The following is a 22,809-nucleotide window of genomic DNA, read 5'->3' on the forward strand; positions in this document are numbered from 1 at the left end:
TGCTCCAAAGCCCACACTCCCCTTTCTCTCCTGTCCCAGTTACCAAGAGAGAAAGCATAGGGTGTAAGTTTGGGCTGGTGTCCCAGTGCCCCAGTTTTCAAGCAAAAGAATTTGGTCGGCTTGTATTAGAATGCGACTTGTGGTCTCTCGTTCCTGTAAAACCATTTAAACGCTAGTGCTAAACCTGCTAATGGATAGTGGCCTTTAACCTGTGGCCTCTTTGTTATTGGTCAGGCTAACCCAGCACGGTTGAATGATCTGCCAGTCAGTCGTATTTACTCAGCGCTTATTGTGTGCAGAGCAGTGTTCTAAGCGCTTGGGAGAGTACAACGCAACAATAAACAGACACATTCCCTGCCCACAACAAGCTTTACAGTCTAGAAGGGGAGACAGAGTAGCTGGGTGTCCTGGGACCCCCGCAATGGGAGATCTTGGAGTCTTTCTTCCCACCCCTTTTCAGCCCCTCTTGCCCGCTCCTGTTCATACAGCTGGGACACGTGTCAACACAGTGTCAGGCAGTTGTGGTTTTAATATCAATTAATGGTGTTTATTGAGTGCTTCCTGTGTGCAGAGTACTGTACTAAGTGCTTGGGAGAGTCTAATGTAACCGAGTGGTAGACATGTTCCCTGCCCACAAGGGAGTGTACAGTCTGAAGGGTACATGGTGTGTATGATAGCCTACAGTCTAGAGAATATGTTGTGTGCAGTGCATAGTATGTATAATATGTGGTTCTATTTTGAGCAGACTTTTCATTTTGCTTTGCTCACTAAATGACTGAGCCGTCACATATGTTTGTCTCTGCTCCTCGGCGTGCGTCTCTGTATAACCGTTGGTGTCTCTGTGTGATTCCACCTCTCTCTCTCTGGACTCTGTGTCTCTCCTCTGGTCGTTCCCACCAGGCATCTTTCCTATCAGACCAACCCGAGCCCTACCTGCCCTTCCTCTCCCGGTTCCTGGAGACGCAGATGTTTGCCTCCTTTGTGGACAATAAGATCATGTGCCACGATGATGACGACAAAGACCCCGTGCTGCGGGTGTTTGATGCGCGGGTGGACAAGATCAGGTTGCTAAATGTCAGGACCCCCACCCTGCGGACATCCATGTACCAGAAGTGCACCACTGTGGATGAAGCAGGTGAGGTCTCTCCACCGTCCCCCACTCCATTGGACCTTCTCTCTCGTAATAATGGTAAGAATTGTGGTATTTGTTAAGGGCCTCCTTTGTGCCAGGCACTGTTCTGATTGCTGGGGTAGATACGAACTAATCGGTTGGACACAGTCCCTGTCCCACAAAGCGCTCGCAGTCTTAATCCTGTTTTACAGATGAGGGAACTGAGGCCCAGAGAATAATTATAATGAGAATTGTGGTATTTGTTAAGCACTTACAGTGTACCAGGCGCTCTACTAAGCACTGGTGTGGATACAAGCAAATCAGGTTGGACGCAGTCCCTGTCCCACGTGGGGTTCAGAGTCTCGATCCCCATTTTACAGATGAAGTAATTGAGGCCCAGAGAGGCCTAAGGGGAAGCAGCGTGGCTCAGTGGAAAGAGCACAGGCTTTGGAGTCGGAGGTCATGGGTTTGAATTCCACTCCGCCACATGCCTGCTGTGTGACCTTGGGCAAGTCACTTAACTTCTTTGAGCCTCAGTTACCTCATCTGTAAAATATGGATTAAGACTGTGAGCCCCACGTGGGACAACTTGATCACCTTGTATTCCCCCCAGCGCTTAGAACAGTGCTCTGCACATAGTAAGTGCTTAACAAATGCCATCATCATCATCATCATCAAGGTTGCACAGCAGACATGTGGTGGAGCCAGGATTAGAACCCAGGTCCTTCTGATTCCCAGGGCCGAGCTGTATTCCTTAGGCCATGCTGCTTCTTCCTTTCTCTCTACATCCTCGGTTTAGATCAGGCTAATTGGACCCCTGTAGTTCAGATCCAGGGTCCTATGTGGGAAAGAATATTGACCTGGAACTTCCTCCCCCTCCATGTTCAGTACCTTCAAAGCTTGATTAAAATGACATCTTTTTTATTATGTTTGTCAAGCACTTAGCGTGTGCTAGGCACTCTTCTAAACACTGGTGTAGATATAAGATAATTTGGATACATTCCATGTTCCACAAGGGGCTCACAGTTTTAATCCCCATTTTACAGATGGTATAACTGAGGCATAGAGAAGTGAAGTGACTTGCCTAATCACATAGCAGACAAGTGGCAGAGTCAGGATTAGAACCCAAGTCCTTTCGATTCCCAGGCCTGTGCTCTATCCACTAGGTCATGCTGCTTCTCCTGCATCTTATCCAAAAGCCCTTCCCCAATTAAAACCTCTTTTCCTGCATTCCCTCTCCCTTCTGCATCTCCTGTGCTCTTGGATCTGGCCCCGTTAAGCCCTTGATATTCACCATACCCTCAGCCCCACAGCACTTATGTCCATTTCCATAATTTATTTTATATTAATGTTTATCTTCCTCTCTAGGTTGTAAGCTCCTTGTGGAATGTGCCTACCCACTCTGTTATATTGTAACAATAGAAATAATAATAATAATTATGGTATTTAAGTGCTTACTATGTGCAAAACACTGTTCTAAGCCCTGGGGTTGATACAGAGTAATCAGGTTGTCCCACATGGGCCTCACAGTTTTAATCCCCATTTTATAGATGAGGTAACTGAGGCACAGAGAAGTTAAATGACTTGCCCAGAGTCACACAGCTGATAAGCGATGGAGCTGAGATTAGAACCCACCACCTCTGACCCCCAAGCCCTTGCTCTAAGAGTATACTACAGTGCTCTGCACAGAGTAAGTGCTCCCCAAGTGCTTAGTATAGTGCTCTGCACAGGGTAAACCCTCAATAAATATCATTGATTTGATGAACTCGTTGAGAGTGGGATCATGCCTGCCAACCTATCGTACTCTCTCAAGTGTAGTGTAGTGCTCTGTACAGAGTAAATACTCAGTAGATACCATCGATTGATTAATTAATCAATCCCCAACATTACAGATGAAGAAACTAAGGCACAGAGAAGTGAGGTGACTTGTCCAAGATTACATAGCAGGCAAATGGCAGGACTGGGATTAGAATCCAGGTCCTATTACTCCCAGGCCAGTGCTCTTACCCTTTGGTCGTGCTGCTTCTCAGAGTGAAAAGAACTTTGACTGGAGGCATTTGGAGGGAGCACAGTTAATCAGTGAAGCAACCAACTGTATTTCTCCCATTCTGTAGCGAGATGAGGCGGAATTCTTTTCTCCATTTGCTCCCCCATTGGCACTAAAACTCAAGCACTCAATCACCTTGCCCTCTCCCACCTCACCTCCCCACTCTCCTACTACAATCCAGACCGCGTCTTCGCTCCTCTAATGCCAACCTTCTCAATGTGCATCTATCTCACTGCCCACATCCTGCCTCTGGCCTGGAATGCCCTCCCTCTTCACATCCAACAAACAATTACTCACCCTACCTTCAAAGCCTTATTGAAGGCATATCTCCTCCAGGAGGCCTTCCCTGACTAAGCCCTCCTTTCCTCTTCTCCCACCCCCTTCTGCGTCTCTTTGACTTGCTCCCTTTATTTATCCCCCCTCCCATCCCCACAGCACTTGTGTACATATTTGTGATTTTATTTATATTATTGTCTATCTCTTCCTCTCGTCTGTAAACTCAGTGTGGGCAATGTGCCTGTTATATTATTCCATTGTTCTCTCCCAAGAGCTTAGTACAGTGCTCTACCCACAGTAAGTGCCCAATCATCAATCGTATTTATTGAGCGCTTACTGTGTGCGGAGCACTGTACTAAGCGCTTGGGAAGTACAAGTTTGCAACATATAGAGACAGTCCCTACCCAACAGTGGGCTCACAGTGTAAAAGCCCAATAACTATGATTGAATGAATAAATACGATTGACTGACTCACTGACTAATTTTATTTATACAGTTGTCAGTCCCCCCTCTAGACTGTAAGCCAGTTGAGGGCGGGGAATATGTCTCTGTTATTGTTATATTGTGCTCTTCCAAGTACTTAGTATGGTGCTTTGCCCACAATAAGCGCTCAATAAATACAGTTGACTGACTGACTGGCAAGGTCCCAGGTTCTCACTGAGAGGCGAGGAGGGTGACCATTTGTCCCACACCCCTCACTGAGGCTCCTTGTTCCCATTGGTGTCTTGTCCAGAGAAGGCCATTGAGATGAGGCTGGCCAAGATCGACCACACGGCCGTGCACCCCCATTTACTGGACATGAAGATCGGGCAGGGCAAGTACGAGCCGGGATTCTTCCCCAAACTGCAGCCGGACGTGCTGTCCACTGGCCCGGCCAGCAACAAGTGAGTGCCCTCTCCCTTCAAGGCCCTGCTGAGAGCTCACCTCCTCCAGGAGGCCTTCCCAGACTGAGCCCCTTCCTTCCTCTCCCCCTCATCCCCCTCTCCATCCCCCCATCTTACCTCCTTCCCTTCCCCACAGCACCTGTATATATGTATATATGGTTGTACATATTTATTACTCTATTTATTTATTTATTTATTTATTTTACTTGTACATTTCTATCCTATTTATTTTATTTTGTTGGTATGTTTGGTTCTGTTCTCTGTCTCCCCCTTTTAGACTGTGAGCCCACTGTTGGGTAGGGACTGTCTCTGTGTGTTGCCAATTTGTACTTCCCAAGCGCTTAGTACAGTGCTCTGCACATAGTAAGCGCTCAATAAATACAATTGATTGATTGATTGATTGCCCTCCGAGAGACTCCTGGGTGGGCTCACGGAAAAGAGGCGAGAGGGGCCGCAGAGGCAGTGTGATAGCAGGCGGGGGACCAGAGCAGGTGGACGGAGCTGCCCAGTGACCCCAACGGGATCCTCCAGCCTGCCCCGGTGGTATGGAAACAAAGTGGGAAAGACCTTCCAGGGAATCCAGACCATTTCTGGTTCCAGGCCAGAAGCCGGCGAATACTAGTGGCCAGTCTGGTCCTGTTCTAGCCATGCAGATTGGGGTGGGTTTGTGGGCCCAGAAAGAGATCAGGCTGGGGGGCCAGAAAGAAACCTAATCATCAGCTAGGTTCCACCCCGTGGGCATTGTACATTTTTCCCTCCTCAGGAAGGAGTATTGTTTGAAGTGCCATTTCCCTGTTGGGAACTTGGGCCCTAACATTTTCACGGACCATTTGTTGCAATTGGTTCTGTCCCAGGCAGACGACAACAATCAAACCCTGATTGTGTATAGCCCATTTTATTTTCCAAAGCACTTTCACATTATTTATAATAGTCAGTCAATCAATCGTATTTATTGAGCACTTACTGTGTGCAGAGCACTGGACTAAGCGCTTGGGAAGTACAAGTTGGCAACATATAGAGACAGTCCCTACCCAGCAGTGGGCTCACAGTCTAAAAGGGGGAGACAGAGAACAAAACCAAACATACTAACAAAATAAAATAAATAGAATAGATATGTTCAAGTAAAATTAATAATTAATAGTAATAGTAATGATGGTGTTTGTTAAGCTCTTACTGTGTACTGTGTAGAGAAGCAGCATGGCTCAGTGGAAAGAGCACGGGCTTGGGAGTCAGAGGACATGGGTTCTAATCGCGGCCCCGCCACCTGCCAGTTGTGTGACTTTGGGTAAGTCACTTTACTTCTCTGTGCCTCAGTTACCTCATTTGTCAAATGGGGATTAAGACTGTGAGCCCCACGTGGGACAACCTGATTACCGTGTATCTACCCCAGCGCTTAGAACAGTGCTTGGCACATAGTAAGCACTTAACAAATGCCATCATTATTGTTGTGTGCCAAGCACTGTTCTCAGCACTGGGATAGATTTTGTCTTCACAACTTCCCTTTGAATCCTTTTGTCCACCTGGGACAACCTGATTACCTTGTATCTACACCAGTGTTGAGAACAGTGCTTGGCACATAGTAGGCGCTTAACAAATGCCATCATTGTGGTTGTGTGCCAAGCACTGTTCTCAGCACTGGGGTAGATTTTGTCTTCATAACTTCCCTTTGAGTCTGGTATTATTCTCATTTTACAGAGGAAGAAACTGAGGCTCTGAGGGGGACACTTAATAATAATAATAATAATGATAGTATTTATTAAGTGCTTACTATGTGCAAAGCACTGCTCTAAGTGCTGGGGAGGTTACAAGGTGATCAGGTTGTCCCATGGTGGGCTCACAGTCTTAATCCCCATTTTACAGATGAGGTAACTGAGGCACAGAGAAGTTATGACTTGCCCAAAGTCACACATCTGACAATTCGCAGAGCAGGGATTTGAACCCATGACCTTGGGTTGACTTGGGTCAAGCGTCTTACCCGAGGTCACCCAGCAGGCCGGTGGTGGAGCCAAGACCAGACCCCGAGTCCTGTGACACCCCCCAACCCCCTTTCCCAGGTTCATGCTGTTTCCACCCCACCGTATTGGGCTGCCCCCCTCTTGTTCTGAGCCTCCTGCTGCCAAGCCCCCACTGAGCCGCCTTCCCATCCCAACTTCCATGCGGTCTCTAACTCCTGCCTCATTTGCACTAGGTGGACCAAGAGGAACGCCCCTGCCCAGTGGAGGCGGAAGGACCGGCAGAAGCAGCACACGGAGCACCTGCGCCTGGACAATGATCAGAGGGAGGTGCGAGCTCTTTGGAAACGACAAGATGGGCTTTTAGTGCAGCCCCCAACCCTGGTGGGAAGGGCCAGATCAGTCTCCCTTTGGTGGAGAACCCGAGGGCTTAAAAAATCCCAACCTGGAAATCCAAGTCAGTTTCCAAGGCCTGGAATGTGGCAGGTTCTAATAATAATTGTGGTATTAAGCACTTAATGTGTGCCAAGCACTGAGAAGCGGCATGGCGCAGTGGATAGAGTGTGGGCCTGAGTTAGAAGATCATGGGTTCTAATGCTGGCTTTGCCACTTTGCTATGTGACCTTGGGCAAGTCACTTCATTTCTCTGGGTGTCAGTTACCTCATCTGTGAAATGGGGATTGAGTCAGCGAGCCCCACATGGGACAAGGACTGGGTCCGACCCTATTTGCTTGTATCCACCCCAGTGCTTAGTACAGTGCCTGGCACATTGTAAGCGCTTAACAAATACCACAGTTAATATTATGTATTATTGCAAAGAACAGGGGTAGCTACAATACAGTGAGGTCAGGCACAGTCCCTGTGCTACATGGGGCTCATAGTTTAAGCGGGATAGGAAGCACGTTTTTAATTCCCATTTTCAGACAAGGACACTGAGGCACAGAGAAGTTAAAGTGACTTGCCAAGGTCACAGAGCCGGCAAGCGGTGGAGCCGGTATTGGAACTCGGGCCTCCTGATTCTCAGGCCCTTGCTTTCCCCAGTGGGCAATGCAGCTTCTTGACCTGATCTTTAGGTCACCCCATTTGTTCTCCATGTTCTCTGTCTTTCAAAGATTGCAGCAGTAGCAGGTTTCCTGTTTATTGGGTGCTGTTTGCAACTCCTGAAGCACAAAAAGGATTTTGTCTCCTGCAACTCTCTTCGTCTTTGAGTTTCAGAAGGGTCAGGATTCTGCAGTTCTTATCCTGCAGGGCCCGTGCTTTTTTTCTGCCCTTCTCTGAGACCTTTATTTTAAAGCAGTAAATCTGATTTAGTTTTGGAGACCTGAACAGAAAAGGTTACTAAGTGAGGAGACGAAGCCAAAGCCCCTTCTTTGTCCCCTTAGTCCTAGATCTCTGTAATTCAGGGTAACTTGATTGCTGCCCTGTAATTAAGATTGAATCACAGTTTCCATTATAAGCCTCCAGATAAAAGGCTTCCCAGCTTAGTTGTGAAAACTGGAGACTGACCTTGGCAACGTACTTGGCAAAAATAGCCCATGGGTTCATCCAGTTTTGATTCAGATTAAAATGGAATGCATTGATGGGTTTTCACACTATTCTCCAAAGGCTGCTTGGGTTTTGTCGGGGGCTAGGAGAAAGATATTTCCATTTTGACGTGGGGATTTTTCTTTTAAGCAAGAAATTAAAAGAGAAAGCAGAGAAGCAGCGAGGCCTAGTGGATTGGCCACAGGCCTGGGAGTTGGAGGATTTAGGCTCTAATCCCGGCTGTGTTCCTTGCTTGCTGTGTGACCTTAGCCAAGTCACTTCACTTCTCTGGGCCTCAGTTACCTCATCTGTAAAATGGGGATTAAGACTGTGAGCCCCAATGGGACAGGGACTGTGTCCATCTGATTTGCTTGTATCCTCTCATCGCTTAGAACAGTGCCTGGCACAAAATAAGCACTTAGCAAATACCATAATTATTATAATTATTTATTTATTTGTGTGGGATATGGACTGTGTCCAAGCTGATTATCTTGTATCTACTCCAGTGCTTAGTAAAGCAGTGCTTACCCAGTCTTAGAAGACCTGGGCTCTAATCTTGGTTATGCTACTTGCCTGCCGTGTGACCTTGGTCAAGTCACTTCACTTCTCTGGGCCTCAGTTACCACATCTGTAAAATGGGGATTAAGACTGTGAGCCCCACCTGGGACAACCTAATAACCTTGTATCTCCCCCAGCGCTTAGGACAGTGCTTGGCACCTAGTAAGTGCTTAACAAATACCATTATTATTATTAGTAGGAAGCAGCATTAAAAAAAGGAAATTGTTTCATAAAGCTCAGCTGATGGGGTTCAGGAAATTTTGAGTGGCTCACACCAACTGTTGGCTCCTGAGAGAGCTCAGACTCAAAGGCTGTCTGTCAGTCAGACAGTCATATTTACTGAGCGCTTACTGTGTGCAGAGCACTGTAATAAGCACTTGGGTGAGTTCAATTTAACGATAAACTGACCAATCCCCTGCCCACAATGAGCTTACAGTCTAAAGGGTTAGCCTTCAGAGGGATGGCCTGCCAGACTAGCTCTGTCCCCCTCAACTCCACCCCTCCATCTGGGGCCCTTATTGTCTCAGGCCACTTAATGGTCCAGTTCAGCTTTTTCAGAAGTTCAGGGTCGAAACTTGTCATTCCAGTCGTGTTCGGTTATAAACATTGCATGGCATGTGCAGGTTGCAGACTCCAAAGTTGAGAGTTCAGGCACCCTTTAGAGCCTGGTGTCTTTGTCTTCTGCTCTAACCTCTCTCTCCTGTTTCCCTGCATGCCTTCCTTCTCCTCCTCTTGCCTGCCCTCCTCTTGTTTCACGCTGTGGGCCCTGCCCGGCCAGCGGTTGGACTTTTCCGCTCCCAAGCTTCAGATGCAGTTTTATTTAGCACGGAGCCAGCCCGGGTGGTCTTTCAGGTCCTCTCTAAAACCGATGTCCGACCTTTACCTGGTATGTCAAGGGGTGGCCTGGTGCGGGATCCGTCCACTGCCTCCAGGTGGATGGGTTTAGCTAGCCATGGGTGTCCAAACAGCTTCGGAAAGGCTGTGGGGCTGGGTTAAAAATGGAAGGGAAACCCTGTGTCCGATCAGCAGCCTTCTCTCTGAAACCCCCTTGCCACTCTTCTTGAGTGGGCTGCCCCTCATGGCTCTCCAAATGAGAAACACTGTGGCTTAGTAGATAGACCACAGGCCTGGGAGTTAGAAGGACCTGGGTTCTAATCCTGGCTCTACTACTGTCTGCTGAGTGACCTTGGGCAAGTCACTTCACTTCTTTGTGCCTCATCTGTAAAATGGGGATTAAGACTGTGAATCCTGTGGGGGACGTGGACTGTGTCCAACCTTATTAGCTTGTGTCTTACCCCGGCGCTTCGTACGGTGCCTGGCACATAGTAAGTGCTTAACAAGTACCATAAAAAAAGACAACATCTATCAATCAGTTGTATTTATTGAGCGCCTTCTGTGTGCAGAGCACTGTACTTAGCTCTTCGAAGAGTACAGTGTAACAATATATAGTAAGTACATTCCTTGCCCACAACAAGCTTACCATCCTGCTGTTTAAATGACTGCTGTTGTCGCTCCCCTTCCACATTGGCCATCCCGGGATCCTCTGCTCTCTCCTGCTTTCACATTGCTTTTTAGCCTACCCCTGCAAAGTCTCTGCTTCAATCCCTCGCCTGCCATCGTGGCACCAACAGAGTGTCTCCAAAGAAGGCGGTAGAAGCCCAGCCCTCTCCCAGCTCCTCCATGATCCTGGAGCTTCCCCTTCCCATTTTAAGGGAATGTTGATAATAATAATAATGATGATGGCATTTGTTAAGTGCTTACTATGTGCAAAGCACTGTTCTAAGCACTGGGGGGGATACAAGGTGATCAGGTTGTCCCACATGGGCTCTCATCTTAATCCCCATTTTACAGATGAGGGAACTGAGGCCTAGCGAAGTGAAGTGACTTGCCCAAAGTCACACAGCTGACAAGTGGGGGAGCTGGGATTAGAACCCATGACCTCTGACTCCCAAGCCTGCGCTCTTTCCACTGAGCCATGCTGCTTTGTAGGAACCTGCTGCCCCTGGAGGTCCCCTGTCCCCGAAGCATGGTGGAATCAATCAATAAATCAATCGATCAATGGTTTTTATTGACTTCTTACTATGTACAGAGGACTGTACTAACCACTTGGCAGAGGACTACAGAATGAGCAGAAACATTCCCTGCCCTAGCAAGCTTGGAATGGGAAACGGCGAGGCCTAGTGGAAAGAACACGGGCTCGGGAGTCAGAGGACCTGAATCCTAATCCCGGCTCTGTTCGGTGACCATGGGCAAGGCACTTAATTTTTCTGTGCCTCGGTTCCCTCATTTGCCTAATGGGGATTCAATACCTGTTCTCCCTCCCTCCTACTGGGAGCCCCATGTGGGACCTGATTATCTTGTTTCAAATCCAGCACTCTCAATGGTGCTTAGCACATAGTAAGTGCTTAACAACTAAATATCATTATTTCTATTATTATTATTTTTATTATTATATAATTGGGAGGTGGAGCCATGTCAAAGCCAGTGACTTCTTTGCTATCCAGAGGTCTCCATATCCTGTTTCCTCCACCCACCCCGGTCTGCATTGTGACTTTGCCCATCTCTCAGTGTAGAAGCCAGTTGCTGCCTCCTCTTGGGGGTTAGCTGCCAGGAATAGTTTTCCCTAAATGCACCATCCTATGTAGTTAAAAAGCAAAAGAAAAAATGTGTGGCCACGAAAGGATTCAAGGAGGGAGTATTAGAAGGCTCAGCTGATGGGGCAGCGGGAAGGGATGCAAGTCCCTCTGTCCAGTGCTGTCATGTGCTGTGGTGTCTGTTGCTGTGACTTGACGTGAATGCTAATTTTAGCTTCCTGGTTCGGTTGCTGCAATCTAGTAAAGGCTTTGAGCGTCTCCTCTTGATTGTTCTATTACCCGATGGGTGATTGCATAGCGCTTCTCTGACACTTTAAATTAATGAGTGCGGCACACCTGGAAATTAATTCTCTTTCCCATCCCCTTTGAGGTGGGTTTGTGTGATTGTCAGAAGACTAGAAATATTTTTTCTGCTAGATAGGCCCTTCCACCTTCCCTGCTGATTTTGGGGAGAGGGGAGGGGAGATTATTGGGGTGGGGGGGGTTGTTAAAACTAAAGTGACAGTGCCTACCGACGGTCGGTCCCCTTCATCACCAGATGCTTTTGTGAACTGCCCTTCTGGGCCTCAGGCTCCCGCTCTCAGTGTGCTTTCATCATTTCATTTTTATCATTTATCAGAAGTACATCCAGGAAGCCAGGAACCTTGGCAGCACCATCCGCCAGCCCAAATTATCGAACCTCTCTCCGTCCGTGATTGCGCAGACCAACTGGAAGTTTGTTGAGGGTTTACTGAAAGAATGCCGCAACAAGGTAAAGCGCTCCATGGCATCTGGCTGGCTTTTCCTGAACGTACTGCTGGGAAGTCGATCAGTCGATCAGTGGTATTTATTGAGCGCTTACTGTGTGCAGGATACTGTACTAAGCACTTGGGATACTACAATATGATGGAGTTGGTAATAATAATAATGATGATGACGCTTGTTAAGCACTTACTATATGCCAGGCACTGTACTAAGTGCTGGGATGGATACAAGCAAATCAAGTTGGACACGGTCTCTGTCCTATGTGGGGCTCACCGACTCAATCCCCATTTTACAGATAAGGGAAGTAAGACCCAGGGAAGTGAAATGACTTGCCCAAAGTCACACAGGAGACGTGTGGCGGAGCGTGATAGACATGGTCCTTGCCTACAGTGAGCTTATGAACCTGGGCCAGCCTGGAGAGCCGATGACAGTCCTCTTTTTGATATTTTCTGTTGATAAAAGGAATTGCTCTTGGGAAGAAAATGAAATGAATAGGACGTCGGTTATTCTCCCAGGATACCTCGATCATGCTGCGTCAATCAGTGGTCTTTACTGAGTGCTTGCTGCGTGCAGGGAAAGTATAATTATAACAGTTGGAAGAAGTGACCCCTGCTTATGAAGAGCTTACAGGCTTCAGTGCTTAGAAAGTGCTTTGCACATAGGAAGCGCTTAACAAATGCCATCATTATTATTATTATTAGAGGAAGACAGGCATTAAAATAGATTAGGGGTAAGGGAAATAGTTAAGTATAAGAATATTTACATAAATGCTGTGCTGGCAGGTTGTTTCAGAATGCTTAAGGGGGAGTCACTCTATAGGGGTTACATTCTGTTTCACTCATTTTGAGTTTCTTAATGAGGAGCACAGCTAACTTGCCTGTGCCTCAGTTCCCTCATCTGCAGAATGGGGATTTAATACCTGTTCTCCCTCCTACTTAGACTGGAAATCCCATGTGGGACCTGATTAGCTTGATTCTACCCCAGCAGTTATTACAGTGCATGTCATATAGTAAGTGCTTAACAATTAATTATTATTATTATTATATAATTGGGAGTGTGGAGCCATGTCAAAGCCAGAGAGTGAACAGTTCCAGGGGCTGTTTTTCACAGCAGTGCTTAGGTGCTCCAGTCCCTTGGTTTGCCAGTTTGAGGTAATGTAATAATTGAGGCAACTTTTCAGTTCTTAATATTTACAAAGCACTGCACTAAGCACTGGGGTAGATACAAGACATTATCCCTGTCCCTCGTGGGGCTCGTAGTCTAAGTAGGAGGAAGAACAGATATTTAACCCCCATTTTACATATCAAGGACCTGAGGCACAGAGAAGTTAAGTATCTTGTCCAAGGTCACACTGGCAAATGGACCTGGGTTCTAATGCCAGTTCTGCTACCTTGCTGCTGTCTGACATTGAGCAAGTCACTTAACTTCTCTGTGTCTCAGGTGGCTCATCTGTAAAATGGGATTCAATTCTTGTACTTAGTACAGTGCTTAGCACATAGTAAACACTTAACAAATACCACAGTTATCATTGTTTTTATCATTATTATTATCTCAGACCAAAAGTCTAAACCTAAGGCAGAAATGCAGCTGAGGAAACTGAGGCATAGTGAAATTAAGTGATTTTCCCCAGATCACATAGCAGGCAAGCATTGAAGCCGGGAATATTCATTCGTTCAGTCGTATGTATTGAGCGCTTACTGTGTGCTTACTGTACTAAGTGCTTGGAAAGTACAATTTAGCAACAGAGACAATCCCTGCCCACAACGGGCTCACAGTCTAGAAAGGGGGAGACAGGCATCAAAACAAGTAAACAGGCATCAATAGCATCAATATAAATAAATAGAATTATAGATATATGCACATCATTAATATAAATAAATGGAATTATAAATTATGTGCATATATACACAAGTGCTGGGGTGGGAGGGAGGTAGAGCAAAGGGAGCAAGTCAGGGCAATGGGGAGGGGGGAGGGAGCAGAGGAAAAGGGGGGCTTAGTCTGGGAAGGGATTAGAATCCAGGCCTTCTGGCTCCTGAGTCTGTGCTTTATCAATCAATCAATCAATCGTATTTATTGAACACTTACTATGTGCAGAGCACTGTACTAAGCGCTTGATCCACTGCTTTATCCACTTAAGCACTAAGTGCTTTATCCACTGCCACGCTGCTTCTGCTGTGCATGCCTGTGCTGGGCGAGGTTCTTGAGGAAATTTTCTCTCTTCTGTTTCGAGCTCCTCCCAGCCTGCAAGAGGAGCCAACTATGAGCATTGTATTTGCAAGTGTATCCAAGGATTAGAGCAGAGATTCTGCTGTCACAGGGGAGGTATGGCACTGACTCAGAATGATGGAGCTTGAGGGAAGTGTAGAGTAGTGAGATCAGCCAGTAAGGCTGAAGGCTAAGGGGTATCAGGGGAGTTTGAATCACCACAGCCAGATGGAAATGCAGCCCCGAAGGGTCGAGAAAGCACAAGAGGAAGAACAAAATTCCAGTATGCCCCCGTTGGTTCTTAGGTGGAATCCATTTGAAAGAGAATCCAATCACGATTCTTCTTGTTCCCTCAACTGTTAAGGAGCTTATTGCTGAAGGAAATTTCTGAATTCAATGGAAGGTTTCCGGATTACAATGATTTGTGCAACTCTGTCTGCCTCTAGAAGTCATACGGGTCCGGGTCGTGATCTGTTTCTTGGGCTGCACGCTGGGAGCTTGGGCTGGCTCTGCTTCGGTCGCTCTCATCCGCCCTCTGAATTCCAGACCAAGAGGATGCTGGTGGAGAAGATGGGCCGGGAAGCCGTGGAGCTGGGCCACGGGGAGGTGAACATCACCGGCGTAGAAGAGAACACTCTGATCGCCAGCCTGTGTGATCTCCTGGAGAGAATTTGGAGCCACGGCCTGCAGATCAAGCAGGTAAAAGCCACGCTACCGTAGCCTACTGGGAACTCACACCATCTTGTGCCCATTCCACCATTACTCCTCTGTGAAACATTCCGCACCAAAGACCATACATCCCATCTGCTCCTTTTTAAAGGCAACTCAGTAGAGGAACAGGATCACCCATTATTTCGATCCGTGGCTCAAAGAAATGCCTTCTGTTTAGTGATTGGAGCGGGGATCTTCCTATGAGAGAAAAAGAAGGGAAGGTGCCAAAGTGTTCCATGTTTGCTTGAAAGGATCCAATTCAGTGATTGAAACAGAGATCAATCAATCAATCATATTTATTGAGTGCTTACTATGTGCTCAATACTGTACTCCTCACCTTTCTGCTCTCCTTTTCCATGCCCACTCTGATCCTCAGTGACTTCAGCATCCACATGGATATCCCTGGTGACTCCTCTGCCGCCCGCCTTCTATCTCTCCTTGATGCTGCCAACCTCCTGCTCCATCCCACCTTGTCCACTCACCAACTTGGTCACACCCTCGACCTCATCATCTCCTACCGCTGCACTATCTCCACCCTCACCAACTCTGAAATCCCTCTCTCTGATCATAACCTTCTCACCTGCCTTCTCATTCACACTCCTCTCCCCTGTAAATCTATATTACTACCTCACAGAGACCTCCGCTCTCTCGACCCCATCCACCTTTCTGAGCGCCTCACACCCCACCTCCCCTCCCTTTCCTCTCTACCCAATCTTGATGATCAGATTACTACTCTCAACTCTACCCTCTCTACTCAGCTCGACTCATTCGCTCCCCTTTCCCTTCATCGCTCTCGTACCACTAACCCACAGCCCTGGATCACTGTCACTGTCCGCCTCCTTCGCTCTTATGCTCGAGCTGCTGAATGCTGCAGGCGAAAGTCTAAACACCAAGGCAACCTCGTTCACTTCAAGTTTATCCTTTCCTGCCTTAACTCTGCCCTCTCCTCTGCCAGACAAAACTATTTCTCCTCCCTTATTGACACCCATACCCATCATCCCTGTCAGCTCTTCCGTACATTTAACTCCCTTCTTAGGCCCCCTGTCCCTCCCCCTCCTCCTTCCCTCACCCTCAACGATCTGGCCTCCTACTTCATTAGTAAAATTAACTCCATCAGGTCTGAGCTCCCCAAAGCCACTCCTCCCCCTTCTCCAACCCCTCGGCTCTCAACCCTCTCTGCTACTCTCCCATCCTTCCCATCAGTATCCTCAGATGAGATCTCCTCCCTACTCTCAAGTGCTACTCCGGCCACCTGTGCGTCTGACTCCATTCCCTCTCATCTTATGAAATCTCTCGCCCCATCCATCCTCTGCTCCTTAACTTCCATCTTCAACCACTCACTCTCCACTGGTTCCTTCCCCTCTGCCTTCAAACACGCCCACGTCTCTCCCATCCTAAAAAACCCCTCTCTTGACCCCACCTCCCCTTCTAGTTATCACCCTATCTCCCTCCTACCATTCCTTTTCAAACTCCTTGAACAAGTCGTCTACACCCACTGCCTTGAATTCCTCAACGCCAACTCTCTCCTCGACCCCCTCCAATCTGGCTTCCGTCCCCTACATTCCACGGAAACTGCCCTCTCAAAGGTCACCAGTGACCTCATGCTTGCCAAATCCAACGGCTCCTACTCTATCCTAATCCTCCTCGACCTCTCAGCTGCCTTCAAAACCATGGACCACCCCCTTCTCCTCAACACGCTATCCAACCTTGGCTTCACAGACTCTGTCCTCTCCTGGTTCTCCTCTTATCTCTCTGGCTGTTCATTCTCAGTCTCTTTTCCGGGCTCCTCCTCCCCCTCCCATCCCCTTACTGTAGGGGTTCCTCAAGGGTCAGTTCTTGGTCCCCTTCTGTTCTCTGTCTACACTCATTCCCTTGGTGAACTCATTCGCTCCCACGGCTTCAACTATCATCTCTACGCTGATGACACCCAAATCTACATCTTTGCCCCTGCTCTCTCTCTCTCCTTTAAGGCTCATGTCTCCTTCTGCCTTCAAGACATCTCCATGTGGATGTCTGCCCGCCATCTAAAACTCAATATGTCCAAGACTGAAGTCCTTATCTTCCCTCCCAAACCCTGCCCTCTCCCTGACTTTCCCATCACTGTTGATGGCACTATCGTCCTTCCTGTCTCACAAGCCTGCAACCTTGGTGTCATCCTCGACTCCGCTCTCTCGTTCACCCCTCACATCCAATCCGTCACCAAAACCTGCCGGTCTCACCTCCTCAACATTCCCAAGATCCACCCTTTGCTCTCCATCCAAACCGGTACTTTGCTGGTTCAATCTCTCATCCTATCCCGACTGGATTACTGCATCGGCCTCCTCTCTGATCTCCCATCCTCCTGTCTCTCCCCACTTCAATCTATACTTCCCGCTGCTGCCCGAATCATCTTTGTGCAGAAACGCTCTGGGCATGTTACTCCCCTCCTCAAAAATCTCCAATGGCTACCTAGTCAACCTACGCATCAGGCAGAAACTCCTCAATTCAATTTTCTGGCTTCTCATCGGTAAGGTTCATTCTTTCCATTTATCAGGAACTGGTCAAGGTGACCACTTCCTGTTCAAGAGTTAGTTCTTAAAAAAAGTGAACTTAATAAGAGATTTGTTCAGTCCTTAAAATATGCCCAGCATTGTCCAAAATACAGGATATGATTTAGGTTTTCCATTTTTTATTTTTTCTCTTTTCCATAATTTGGTGGAATGATCAGAGAGTAATTCACCGTAGAGTTTGCCTTCAAATCCAGCAAATCCGGTACTGAAGGGGAGGGAGAGGACTAAATGCGCAGTAAAACCTGCTTTGGAAACTGCTTGAGTTTTTCTTCCTTGAAGTCACTGGGGCATTGGGAAATCAATTGGTGGGTTATAAAGGAAGATGAGCATGGCTAAGGAGCACATCATCATAAAGTATCCCTAGGGAGGTTTGTGTTGGGCTTGAACAGACCCATCCAGATCTGTAATCACAGCATATTATTGACCCTGTGAGGCTTACTTCTTGACATATATTCTTTTACTTTAAGAGGGTCAACAACTGAGAGAACTCCTTCCATGATTTTTGCTAATTGTTCTAGTTCAGGTTTCAGAAGGCAACGTTATTTACAGTGGGCATCTGTTTTGGGACTTTTTAAAAAAAGAAAATTATTTTTGAACCTTTATGACTCTCATTTTCTTGAAGTCCAGCGCTCCCCTTCAGTCTCACAGTCTAAATGGGAGGGAGAACAGTTATTGAATCCCCATTCTGCAGTTGAGGAAACTGAGGCACAAAGAAGATTAATTAATTTGCCCAAGGTCACACAGAAGGCAAGTGATGAAGCTATAATTTGAACCCCGGTCCTCTGGCTCCCGGGTCCGTTCTTTATCCATGGCTATGATGTTTCTGCTCTTCCCACATTTGTTGCTGGGCTGGTGGTGTCAAAATGTCTCAAGACAGATAGACACCTGTCTTAGAAGAATAAAGATGTTGTTTCCCCTCTGAAGGCAGATTGTGTTTTATCGTCTTTGCACTTCCTAGAGGTAGGCAGGCTGATAGAAAATATGTCTGGGCTGCTCCTTGTTTGCAAGACTGTCTAAAGTCAGAAAGTTATTTTGGCAAAGCAGAACCAGCGAAAACAGTTATTGTAGTCCAGTGTTTCTGTCTCATATAACACCACCGTCATCTTGCCCTCATCACCCAAGGTTTGTCTCATTTCGAGCGTCACAGACGTTTCTCTGTGTGAAGGTGCCTTGGCCTCTTTTTCTGACCTTCCCTCTTGTATACTACTTAGGATAGAAGCGGTTCTACTCTCATCCTAGAAGACAGAGCCCCAGTATACTCTGCTTCAACCCCGCCTTGGGCTTTTCAGACTCCTAGATGGCCAGCCCTACATAAGGTTAATGCTTTGGATTGATTGCAGATGTTGACAAAAGGGGCTGGACAGTCTGTTGTGATAGAATCATCACAGGCTCGGTGAAGGAGAGCACAGGCCAGGGAAATCTTGCCCAGGGACTCAGACTTCAGGCTGTCAGGATCAGTTAGGGCCTTCCCAACTCTAGTCTTGCAGAGAAGTGCAAATCATTGGCCAGCCTACCATCCCTCAAAGACTTTCCCAGACTGAACCACCACATTCTTTTCTGCTGTCCCTCTGTTCCTTCTCTCTCCCCACACCCTCACCTCTGTCCTTGTCCCGATGGCTATCTGCAAGGAATTCCCTCAGGAATATCCATGGAGGTCCTTCCCCACTGCCCATCCCATCGTTTTGGTTAATTAATTACTCCTAGGGGGATACATTTCCTCTCCTCTGACCTATCCCATCTTCTTGACCATTAGTTTTATGTTATTTTGGCTATTTGTCCCAAGGCTGCTGCCCCACAGTGTTGGGAGGGGGAGTGCGGAGGGCATGCCTTTTCCCCTATTTTTTTTACTTTGAATCCATCTCAAGGGGTAAAGAACAGCGCAACTCTTGCTCCCAGAATGGCAGACCTTGGTGGATTTGCCTTTGAGATCTGCCTTGAGCCTCTAATGCGGCTGCTCTTTTTGCTATCCCCTATGCTATCGAACCCCAGTCTCCTGCCCTCCCAGGCAGAAAGCCCCACTGTTAGTCTTTGCTTATTGGCTCTCCTGAATATTAGTGTTAAGAGAAGGCAATGAATAATAATAACAATAATAATAAAAATAATAACAATAATAATGGTATTTGTTAAGAGCTTACTAGCTTACTCTGTTTCAAGGATTGTTCTGAGGGCTGGCATAGCTACAAATTAATCAGGTCGGACGAAGTTGCTGTCCCACATGGGGCTCACAGTCTAAGTAGAGTTCACTATTTATTAATAAACAATATTACTGCTGCTACTACTATTAATATTAATAATGGCCTTTGATCACTTACTATGTGCCAATCTCTGTAATAACCACTGGGGTATATACAAGATCATCAGATTGAACAGGGCTCCTGTCCCACATGGGGCTCACAGTCTAAGTGGAAGAGAAAGCTGGTATTGATTCTCCATTTGGCAGATGAGGAAACTGAGGCCCAGAGAAGTTAAGTGACTTGCCCAAGGTCATACAGCAAGCAATGGCAGATCCAGGATTAGAACCCTGCCCATAAAATATGCTCCTTCCGGTTTGGGAGTTAGTCTTTCCATCCCTGTCTGGCCCAAAGAGCTGTTTGAATCTTATGCCCCAGGGGATAGAGTAAGAACTGTTTGGGTTGGGGCTGGAGGCAGCACCAGTCCTTTTCCTCTGGAATCATTCAGAGAAGAGCCACCCTTGGCTAGTCCACTGGGAAAGTGATCCAAAATGGGACAGAGGACACCCATGATGGACAACAGCTGCCTGGGGCAGTATTGCTTTAAGAAAGACCACCCTTTTTTTTTTTTTAACCAGGGACATAGTTTTCAACATTCAGGGAAACTGTGTGTTGTAGCTCTTTCAAAACTCCAGAAAGCTTATTAAAGGATTTAGTTCAACCACTTTGAGTTGGGTATAAAACCAAATTTGAGTTAAGGGCAGACTTGTGGCCCCAGAATGGCGGACCCTGGTGGATTTGCCTTTGAGATCTGCCTTGAGGCTCTAGGGACAGATAATTATTAATTCATCCCTTTTCCCCCCCACCAAACCTCTAGCCCACTGACATTCTGTACCACTGGCCTGCAGCCATTTCTCCTGGCCCAGGCCAGTAGCTGTCTGCAAGCCTGTTCGGTAATAGGAATAATAATAATAATAATTGTAATATTTGTTAAGTACTTACTATGTACCAAGCACTGAACTAAGTGCTGGGGAAGATTAAAGGAAATCAGATCAGATTCAGCCCCTGTCCCACATGGGCCTCATTGTCTTGATGGGGAGGGAGAACAGGCATTTAATTCCCATTTTACGGATGTGGAAACTGAGGCACATAGGCCAAGTGGCAAAGCTGGGAATGGAATCCAGGTCTCCTGACCCCAAGTCCTGTGCTCTTTCCACCAGGCCGTACTGCTTTCCTGTATCCCATGGGTTTCAAGAAACCCACCAACTGCCCTGGAACCATGCTTTGATAAGCACCCAGACCTCGTCAGAGTTTGCACTGTGATTAGGACTCTTGCATATGTGACCGACCGTGTTCTTCCTTTCTGTGAAAGAGAACAGTGGGGGTTTTTCTTCCTGGAATGCTGGTCCCCTGTCCTGGAAGTTCCCCTGCCAGGCTTGCCCTTTGGCTCTCCTTCCTGTAAATGGTGATGACAGCAAAGATTGTCCAAGCCCCATTTCCCCTACTTGTGTGAGGTGCACATGTGCTCACCGAGAAGGGAACCGGCCCTTGCTCCTTTCAGCTGCCCAGGATTTTGGCCACGCCACTGCAAAGCACCCCACTCTACTTCAGCAAGATCAGCCTTTCCGCTTATAAGGAAATTGACCCGTTACCTGAACATCCTGTTTAACTGTTGCACTTCATTATTTAGAAACTCAGCCTCTGTACCTATTCTCCTTCTCTGTGTTTCAGGGTAAATCAGCCTTGTGGTCTCACTTGTTACATTACCAGGAAAACAGGCAGAGGAGGCCAACGTCTGGAAGTTTAAGTACCTCAGGTAAGCTGTTGTGCAGCGAGGGACAAAACCCCTCTCATGTTTGTGAAATCTCATTGTTATACAAAGGACTCCTGAATATATCTTGGCTTTTCAAATGTTAAACTTCACGTTCTCCATGAAACGACACATAGGAAAATTCCTGGAATTTTATTGCGTGATTCCTGTAATCTCTCGATGAACTAGTTTTACAGTAGTAAATCTTACTGGTCTCAGTTTTCACCTAAAATTGGAATGCCAGATGGAATGGAGCAGTCTGTGTGGGAATAGCTTTGGTTTTGTGTTTTCAGCCATAAGTAGATATCATCATCTTCCTCTGTGGATGTGTGTCTTTGCTAATCACAATTAAAAATTGGGGACACAATGCTCCTTACGATTCAGAGCCACAAGCACTCCCATCTCCTTTCCTCTTCATATGAACCGTATCTTTCTGCAGTGAAAAAGAAATCCAGGACAGGAACCCAGAATCCTACATAAGGATGCTCAGAGCACCTCCCTGAACTAGGAAGGCAGCAGATATGTTCTGTCTAGCTCATTCACTCAATCAGTGGTATTGAGTGTTTCCTGTGTATCAAGCACTGTATTCAGTGTTGCCTAGTGGAAAGAGCACAGGCCTGGGAGCCCGAGGACCTGGGTTCTGATCCCAGCTCCACCACTTACTTGCTGTAAGACTTTGGGCAAGTAACTTACCTTCTCTGTGCCTCACATCTGTGAAATGGGGATTCACTAACTGTTTGCCTTCCTACTTAGACTGTTAGCCCCATGTGGGTCCTGATTATTTTGTATCAACTCCAGCGCTTAGCAAGTACTATAGTAATAATAATAATAATAGTAATAACTCCTGAGGAAGCTGAGGCCCAGGGACATGCTTACCGACACTTTATAATAAGGGTATTTGTTAAGTGCTTACTGTGTGCAAAGCACTGTTCTAAGCACTGGGGATGTTAAAGTTGATCAGGTTGTTCCACAGGGGGCTCACGGTTTTAATCCCCATTTTACAGATGAGGTAACTGAGGCACAGAGAAATTAAGTGACTTGTCCAAAGTCACACAACTGACAGTTGGCGGAGCCGGGATTTGAACCCATGACCTCTGACTCCAAATCCCGGGCTCTTTCCACTGAGCCACGTTGTTTTGTTTTGTTGTCTGTCTCCCCTTTCTAGACTGTGAACCCACTGTTGGGTGGGTAGGGACTGTCTCTATATGTTGCCAACTTGTACTTCCCAAGTGCTTAGTACAGTGCTCTGCATACAGTAAGCGCTCAATAAATACAATAGAATGAATGACACTTGGGCAGAGGAAGGATATGAAACCTGGAATGCTCATCTTGACTTTTATGTTGAGCTCATATTAGGACAATGACCTGCTATAAATATATACTGAATCAGACTTCTCAGTTGCTGTGAACATTTTCCCATCATCATTTCTGTTATTACTATTATTGATCTCTTCTGGGAATTTCAGTAGCCTCTGTCACAACAGTCCTTTGGTCCTTCTGTGGCTTTTTATACTATGCATCATGTCTTTCAGGGTCATATCTGGACCTCAATAGCTTTTACACCACTGAAGGGGCAGAAAGAAATGTACTGTTTTGGCAAATGTCCTCCCAAAAATGTTGTTGGTTTTCCTTCATTTTTCAAGTTTGTTCAATTTTCCCATTTGCCCTTTTGG

At 46.9% G+C, this 22,809-nt stretch overlaps 1 protein-coding gene across 1 annotated transcript in view; it reads left to right on the plus strand.

Moving 5' to 3' along the window:
- DENND5A (DENN domain containing 5A) overlaps nucleotides 1-22,809 on the plus strand; it is a 120,973-nt gene that overhangs the window by 78,007 nt on the left and 20,157 nt on the right. The window contains 6 exon segments of the mRNA XM_038764361.1: nucleotides 901-1,135; nucleotides 4,168-4,318; nucleotides 6,507-6,600; nucleotides 11,566-11,697; nucleotides 14,442-14,594; nucleotides 21,058-21,142. Of these exon segments, the coding sequence (XP_038620289.1) occupies nucleotides 901-1,135; nucleotides 4,168-4,318; nucleotides 6,507-6,600; nucleotides 11,566-11,697; nucleotides 14,442-14,594; nucleotides 21,058-21,142 (850 nt within the window).

Source organism: Tachyglossus aculeatus, chromosome 22 (assembly GCF_015852505.1).
Source record: "Tachyglossus aculeatus isolate mTacAcu1 chromosome 22, mTacAcu1.pri, whole genome shotgun sequence".
Lineage (NCBI taxonomy): Eukaryota > Metazoa > Chordata > Mammalia > Monotremata > Tachyglossidae > Tachyglossus > Tachyglossus aculeatus.